At 41.7% G+C, this 8,776-nt stretch overlaps 1 protein-coding gene across 1 annotated transcript; it reads right to left on the bottom strand.

The window, feature by feature from the left end:
• Positions 1-3,011: 3,011 nt before the first annotated feature.
• Positions 3,012-4,691, bottom strand: LOC147063148 (uncharacterized). Its single transcript, XM_085959993.1, has one exon. The coding sequence runs from the start codon at positions 4,689-4,691 to the stop codon at positions 3,012-3,014; it is 1,680 nt and encodes a 559-aa protein (XP_085816119.1).
• Positions 4,692-8,776: the final 4,085 nt, after the last annotated feature.

Here is an 8,776-nt window from a genome sequence, read left to right as displayed (position 1 = left end):
TTTGTATGGAGATCTCGCGGCCGTCACAGATTGCGTAACAAGGATGGGGCTCCACACATGAGCGAGTAGGCTGCGGTCGCGGTCGGGATAGGGAATTGATCCAGTTGTGCGAGGGAGACAACTGTCCGGTTACCGACTGGCGAACGCAGCTCCAAGAGCCGCTCCTCATATGTTACATGTGACCCGCGAGAAAATCCGCGGGTGACCGCGCGCGAGATTCGTCGATTCCGCGCGTGATATTTAATATGGAAGTGATGAAAATTAGAAGTCAGAGGTATTCGGTACCTCGCGAATGTTTTTAGATGCTATGTGGATGCTACGTATGGAACTCAGGTCTAGATCGATTCTCGTCTAATTAAATTAATTAAAATATTGATTAATTACTATCTAGCTTAATTTCGTGGATCGAACTATGTCAACATTATACTCTAATTATAGGTACAGATTTATATATTAATGTCGGTTTACAATTACACACGCTGACAAATACCTAATCATCGCAATTATACAATATTAGATCCATTTATCTTAATTACATTATTATATCTACTCGAAGTCCAATACAGTATTATGCTAATTTAATATTTATATACCTTTCAATTATTTATTTAACATGGTGAAATATCTATTACTAACATTATATACCTATTGCTACCATCTTAATTAGGAGACATAATCTTCGTGGTCTTTATGACCGACTTATCTCAGGTTAGGTTAGGTTAGGTTAGGTTAGGTTAGGTTAGGTTAGGTTAGGTTAGGTTAGGTTAGGTTAGGTTAGGTTAGGTTAGTGTCACCACCTACCTGTAGGTAGGTGCCTTCGCACAATAAATTGATTAGTAATAAGCCGACATGTAAACCTGATCTCTAACTATACGGCTTAGTAAAACGCCTAAAAACGCTTCCTTGTCGAATCACATATAAATTGTTTATCTGTTCACAGGTTTTTACGCTACCCGTTCGGTATGTAAACGTATCGAACGGGGCATCGATTGCTACGAGCAGGGTAATGCAGTGTGAAAGAATGATGGATGTAAAATTGCCTTGTTCTGTACAATAAAAAAACCTGTGACGATGTTATTATAAAATGTTAGATATAAATGTATTATGTAACTGTATATTAGTATAAAAGGGGAAGAATGATTGTTAAATATAAAGAGACGAATGCAGTAGCGAGAGATTATTATAAGAGTGTAACATATTTAATATATTTTGTAATAGTATGAAAGAAGAAGAATAACTGTTAACATAAAGAAGAAGAACGCGGTAGCGAGTGATTAGTATTAAAAGTGTATATAATTAATTAATATGTCATGTGGAACACACTAATCGAATAGTATTTCGATCCGTAAACTCATTAATAGCAAACTAATAATTATAGAATCAATTATCCGCGAGTGGCAACACTTAAAATTATAACGCAGCAACACCTACCAACGCGTTGGTATGGGTGTGCCTCTGTGCGTGTATACGAAAATGTTACCGGCTAAAAAGTATCCGGCGCACAGATTAACTCAGAAAATAACGCCTTAAAGTCTCTAGAATTCAACTTTTCGGAAATATTATTTCATTATTGTGTTCCTAATTAGGGTATTTATCGTCTGTAATATAAAGCATGAGGAAATTCGCATATTTAAGAAAGAGTAAATTCTTGATAGCAACAGACGGGAGCTTCGCCGATTTCTAATAAAATAAATTAAAATCACGACCTTTATGCAGCTGTGCGGTGTAAAGACAGCGGCTAAAAATAAGGCAATGCGGGGGAAATATCGCCGATCGATATACTCTTCGACATTGAATTGCGAATTACCTCTATGAAGAAGTAGTATTTTGCTATTTTTCGGAAATAGTAAAATATTATTTCGTATTACTATATAAGACGTAGTTTTAAGATTAAACTGTTATTATTATAAATGTAATATTGTAAAAGGTAAAGGCAACAGACAGGTTTTACGTCGTAAAATCACAAATGTTTATGTGAAGGTCGATGGATAATGATTACAGGGCCTATTATTATGTCAATAGGTACCTAGTAAGTAGTTGTAAATGCATGTAATTTAAACGCTAATCAAATCGTGTGTTTACTCCTGGCATAAGACTAAAACCGCGAGTTTATGCCGGAGATAGCTATTTAAATGCTCTAAATAAATTCATATAAAATCCATAGAATTAGATAGACGATATTTTATAACGTCAAAATATCCATCCACGTGCACAAAATATATTATCTCTTGATACTTGGTCCTTCTGACAAACCAGTAAATTCTTATTAAATAAACAAGAGGTAACATGTAGTACGAATTAACGGACATAGTAGAATCTTTGGTCACCCCTTCTCAAACTCTTTGGACCAATTAGAATAAGGGAGGCTGCTATAAAAGAGGGCGCATCCGAGAGATTTTTATCAGTCTACCGGATCCTCCCTCGGGAACAAGTCTCATCTCTACTAGCAGCCTCTCTTCAAACACTCTGGACCAGTTTCACCAGTTTTCGCCGCGCATCTCTTCGCTTCTTGAACGCCGAAGTACTCCCCGGGGAGAGTTTCACATCCCGTTTACCTACGGGTGGGAAACATCTCTCGCGTTCGCAGTCATCGGTCGTCACGTATTCCTGTCTGCCGCCTTCACCTACATTTGGCCTGTAAAATTATTTACTAGACGCTACATACAAGGAAATAAAACCAAGTCATTACCGACTTTTTTCAAAAGGAAACATCGTTATTATTAATAACCCCTCCACCGACTGAGCTAGGAAAATACATCAACGAAGTGCGCAGTGGCGTATCGTTGAGGGGGTGTTGTTATTAGGTTAGGTTAGGTTAGGTTAGGTTAGGTTAAGTTAGGTTAGGTTAGGTTAGGTTTTTTTTTTTTTTTTATATGGGAGTTGCATTTATTATTGACCTTGCTTATTATGTACAAGGTTTGTAGATCTTCAATTGGAGTTTTCTTTATTTATAAGCCTTTATTTTTTAACTATATAGTGTTGGGATCAGGAGGGATATTCTACTGTGGGTCTTAACAGGAACTTCTCCGCATTTGCTCTTGTGAAGAGGAAACCACAGAAAACTCTTCAGGAGAAGACGGACTGCTGACAGAAATCACCAGGCCTTCCGTTTCACTTGAAGAGTGTTCGGCATTTTGTGTCCTGGCTTCGTTTATTTTGCCAATATACTGCACTATTTTAATCATGTATGATACTACCTTTCGTGATAGTTCCTTGTGAACTATCACGGATCCGATGTCGCATAGGTCCTCATCTAGACTCCTGCATCGCGCCTCCAGCTGCTGTCTTTGGAAGCTGAAAATGGGGCAATGCATAAAAAGATGAGGGACATCTTGAGGGGTCATATCATCACACGGGCAGCTGTCGATCTCGGAGAGCTTAAATCGATGCAGGTAGCTCATGAACCCACCGTGACCCGTGAGGAATTGTGTGAGTTCAAAGCCAACTTCCTGCATTCTCCTGAAATCAAAGGCATGGAAAATTGTTGGGAAAAACATTTTAGTAATATTTCCTGTCGTTTCTTTCAAATATCGATCATTCCAGAGTTGAAGGGTCCTGCTTTTTATTTTCCTCTTGGCAAAACTGAGCGGAAATTTGGCAAAATCTGGGGCCGTCTTTTTAAGAGTAGCCTCTCGAGCCTTTTCGTCCGCTTTTTCATTTCCTAGGATTCCGCAGTGACCCCTTATCCAGCCGATGTGCACGTTCTGTTTTCTGCATCGTAGTTCCTGGATATCAGTTTTAATGTCCATGACAATAGGATTGACCGAATTTCGGTCCGTTATTGCATGGACGCCTGATTTGCAGTCTGTCAAGATCGTTATTTGTTTCCATCTGTTTGGTGATTTCTTCAGAACGTAGCTCAAAGCTTCTCGGATCGCCAGGAGTTCCGCCTGAAACACTGAGCAGACGTCGTCGAGTTTGATCTTTCTCGACGGCAACTCTCTCACGCCATCGTAAGGTACAAATGCTGCACCCACTTTGCCGTTCAAGAGACTGCCATCAGTGAAGATTCTCAGCTCATTCTGCGTTGCCTCAGGCAGAGTCTGACCATAGCATCCATGGTCAATGCGGTTGCGTTCCGAGGGATGAGGGAGTGAGAAAAAGTCTCCGGTTCCCTGGTAGACTCTGTCTTGCGGCAAGTCCTGCAGGGTGAGAGTCTTCTTTACCTCATATGCTTCTGCAAGCTGCTTGATCCTCAGGTCAAGTGGCATGAAGCCGCTCAAGACCTGAGCAGAAACTAGAGAGATCGTTCTGTATCCTTTGCAAGATCTAATGGCAATTTGTCTTTGAATGGAGTTCAGTTTCTTACGGTTGACTTTTTTCTTTACCGCGTCCGCCCACACGCTGGAAGCGTACGTTATCAGAGGCTCGACAGCACCTAAATATATTTGCTGCATAGCCCCCGGCGACGCACCCCATGTGGGTTTGGCGGCTCTGATCAATTTGTTCGTGATGCTTGCGGCCTTTTTACAAATGTTGTCGACGTGTTTGGACCAGTTAAGGTGGCGATCTATGGTGAGACCGAGAACCTTAAAGTGATCCACGTATTTAAGTTGAACTCCGTTCATGTAAATGTTTGGCTGTCGGTCCTTTTTTCTGGTAATATACATTGCGTTGGTTTTGTCTTCTGCAAAGTGTAGTTTGGCTTTAGAGCCCCATGATGTGATGAATTTCAACGCCTTGTCAGTCATATTTTCAAGCTCTGTCGTATTGTTGGCTGTAGCAATCAATAGCAGGTCATCCGCAAATGCTCTCAGTTCAGCTCCAGGGCCCAAGTCCTCCTGAAGTACATCATCTAAGATGTAATTCCAAAAGCTCGGTCCGCAAGATGATCCCTGAACGCATCCTTTGGTCGTAACCTTCTGGAGCGTGGCATCAAAATGTGACAGTATGACTTACCTTTGTTGATGATAGCTCTTCACTAGCGTAAACAAGTTCCGAGGGCACTTCTTGCTTCTCAGCTGGCACATTAGAAATGGCCACCAAGCATTATCAAAGGCTCCTCTGATGTCGAGCGAGATTGCTATGATCATCTTCTTGTCTTGCAGCGCAGTCCTGATTTCGTTGACTGAAGCGTTCAGAGCGTCTTCTGTTGATTTCTGGGGCGTAAAACCATATTGCTTTTGACTCAACTTACCTTTTCGATGAAAATGCCAGTTTATCCGATTTATCATCAGCTTTTCCAGTACTTTTCCAAATACTGAAATGAGGCCGATCGGTCTGTAGGACTTGATGTCTTGAAGGTCGTCTTTTCCCGGCTTGGGAATGACAACAACCCTCGCTATTTTCCATTGAGCTGGAAAGTGGCTCACTCTGAGACATGCGTTATACATACCCAATACTAATGACCTATCCACGTTGAAGAAATGAAGGCAAATGTCGGCGGTGAAGTGATCTTCTCCGGGTGCCTTATGTGGACTTATGTTTGAAACTATATCCTCGATCTCTTCTTCAGTGAATATCGGGTCGTTTGGGGTGTAGGGTAGAATTTCCGCCATACGTCTGATGTTAATCTGTTCGTTGGTTTCGTTTTGTATGGTGTCGTCCGGGAAAAACTTATCCAATAGGCGCTGAGCGGATTCTTCAGCCGAAGCTAAATACTCGTCGCCATCTTTGAGCGTCGCTGGTGGAGTGGTCTTTCTTCGGTTTACCAGAACTCTGTGAATTGCTGACCAAGCGGTTTCTTTCGTCTGTGATGCGCAGTAATTTTTCCAAGACTCGATTTTGGTTTTCGCAATTGCATCTTTATAAGTTTGTTTCGCTTCAAGATATTCCGGAAGCGTTTTGGTCTCTCTTCGGAGTCTTCCTGAATTCTGAAGTCTGTGCTTACATTTGATTGCGTCTTTCTTGAGCTTATCGAGTTCATCGTTCCACCAAGGACAGGGCTGTCTTTTGAAAGGTTTCCTGATTGGTATACTTGATTTGCACGATTCTCCCAAGATGTCCATCAATGTGTTTATTTTCTTTTCCAACACAAGCGAGTTGCTCACTTCAGAAAAATAGTTTTCAGAAGCGTGTATATCCGTCAGTTTGTTTTTAATATCTTTCGAAAATTTTTCCCAGTTCGCTTTTTTTGTATTATAAAGGGCAGTTTTCGGATCTGTGGGATTCCAAATCTTTGTGGAAATTTCGAAAGAAATAGGATTATGGTCGCTGAGTTGGTTATCATTTGATTCTACTCTCCACCTGTGAACAGTGTCCAGAAAACTTGAAGAGCAGAATGTCATGTCTATAACGCTTGTGATGTGACGGTTGTCACGATAGGTTTCGAAGGTGGGTCGATTTCCTTCATTGAGAATGTTCAGATTGAGTTCTGAAAGAAAATCTGCGACTTCTTCGCCCCTTCTATCGGTCTTCGCGCTCCCCCACCACACATTTTTTGCGTTAAGGTCACTCCCTATGAGGATTGGAACATCTCCAAGCAGTGTGAGTTTTCCTAATGTTGGGGCAATGTCGGCGTTTGGCTCCACGTACATAGATCCAATAACAAGAGGTCCAGCTTCTGTGGTAATTCTTACAAGTGTGGTATTTGAGTCACTGAATTTGCTCAGCATTATGCCATTTATCGTGGAGTTGCAGATAATTATTGCCGCTTTGCAGACCCGCTCCTTGGAAGTCACTGATTGATAAACAGTGACCCCCGGAGCATTGATTCTGCCAGTTTTGCCAGTGTAAGGTTCCTGTAGCAGCAATATATCCGCGCCCCTCTTATTTGCCAGTGCTTCTTCTTGTGCCGCTTTGCAGCGGCCCAAATTCCACTGAATTACTTTTGTGGTGCCTGTGGTATTTAATTGGGTCCCGGTGGTATTTGGAACGATGGAGTTAGCCATAGTTGACTCTTTCCATGGTTCGTATCATCATTTTAATTCGATAAGGACAATTCTTATCGTTGGCTCTGTGTTTTGACACCTCGGTCTTACCTTTGGCCATTTTAATACAATTCCAGCAGTGGTGTTCCTCTTCTTGCTCCTTCTTCGTGCAAGACATGGATTTGTGCTCGCCAGCGCAGTGTAAACAACGATCCTTGCTCTCCATGCACCTGGCTAATGAATGTCCAAATCCCATGCACTTGTAACATTGCATGATGGGGCAGCTATCCTCTACCTGCACTCGCTGGTATCCGATGCTTATCCTTCCCTGGCTGATCATGGCTTCTCGGACGTCGCTGTTGACGGTTAATACGGCATTTCTTAGGCGGTCGCTGTTTCTGTTCCGGAAAGTCCTTTGTAGCTTAATGGCTTCTTTGTCCTGGCCGACGGCTTCAAAAATAGAGTCATTCTGCTGGAGAATATATTCCACAATCTCATCATCTTTGGTTTCTTTTTCGATTCCTTTGAGAACAACAGTTGGCGCTAGCCGTTTGCCTTCCTTAGCGACCAAGTTTCCTTTGGTCAGGTTAGGTTAGGTTAGGTTAGGTTAGGTTAGGTTAGGTTAGGTTAGGTTAGGTTAGGTTAGGTTAGGTTAGGTTTAGGTTTATAATATTTTATCATCGATATTTTAATATAATAACGTACGATGGATGAAGATAGATATTAATAAAAAAATACGTTAGGTTAGTTTAGGTCGACGTACGAACAGTAACACAGTAACAGGCATCGATCGGCGAGAGCGCACGCAGGCGGCCTGAAGCGACACAACGACGACGCTAAGGCCGTACGTACGTGGCCAGACGACGACGAGAGCGCGACGCTTAAAGGGCGACACGAGCTTTGATAGCCGGCATCGTGCACTCCACGTCCCACTCTCGCCGCTTTGTCGGCGTGCGTGTTATGTTATGTTATGTTGATATTTTATCATTGATATGTCAATGGTTTATGATATCTAACATAATAATGTATGATGGTGGAAAAATTATTTTTAAATCGAATTATACGCTTACAAGTCGCCCTCGCGCTTTACGCACCTATACCCATGTTGAATGTCTATATGAAGACGATGAAATATTTTTTCTTTATTCGATCGTTTATAGGTAAGGTAAGGTTAGGTTAGGTTAGGTTAGGTTAGGTTAGGTTAGGTTTAGGTTTAGGTTTAGGTTTATAATATTTTATCATCGATATTTTAATATAATAACGTACGATGGATGAAGATAGATATTAATAAAAAATTACGTTAGGTTAGTTTAGGTCGACGTACGAACAGTAACACAGTAACAGGCATCGATCGGCGAGAGCGCACGCAGGCGGCCTGAAGCGACACAACGACGACGCTAAGGCCGTACGTACGTGGCCAGACGACGACGAGAGCGCGACGCTTAAAGGGCGACACGAGCTTCGATAGCCGGCATCGTGCACCTCACGTCCCACTCTCGCCGCTTTGTCGGCGTGCGTGTTATGTTATGTTATGTTGATATTTTATCATTGATATGTCAATGGTTTATGATATCTAACATAATAATGTATGATGGTGGAAAAATTATTTTTAAATCGAATTATACGCTTACACGTCGCCCTCGCGCTTTACGCACCTATACCCATGTTGAATGTCTATATGAAGACGATAAAATATTTTTTCTTTATTCGATTGTTTATAGGTAAGGTAAGGTTAGGTTAGGTTAGGTTAGGTTAGGTTTTTTTTTTTTTTTTTTTTATTATGACATAAAGGGTACCTTGCTTGCTATGTACAAGGTTTCGGATCTGGAAGGGTAATGATTTTACTTGGAGCTAGCTTTTGTGTAGGGAACAGCTTGACGTTTGGCTATGGCCTTGCTGGGAACTTCTCCGCATTCGCTTTTGAGACATAGGGAACCATAGAAACCTATGTCAGAGAAGACGGAACT

The sequence above is a fragment of the Rhyacophila brunnea genome, unplaced genomic scaffold (genome assembly GCF_057557595.1).
Source record: "Rhyacophila brunnea isolate RB1 unplaced genomic scaffold, BYU_Rbru_1.0 scaffold_9, whole genome shotgun sequence".
NCBI lineage: Eukaryota > Metazoa > Arthropoda > Insecta > Trichoptera > Rhyacophilidae > Rhyacophila > Rhyacophila brunnea.
The sequence above is the reverse complement of the archived record's forward strand: the minus strand, read 5'-3'. Positions and strand labels throughout refer to the sequence as shown.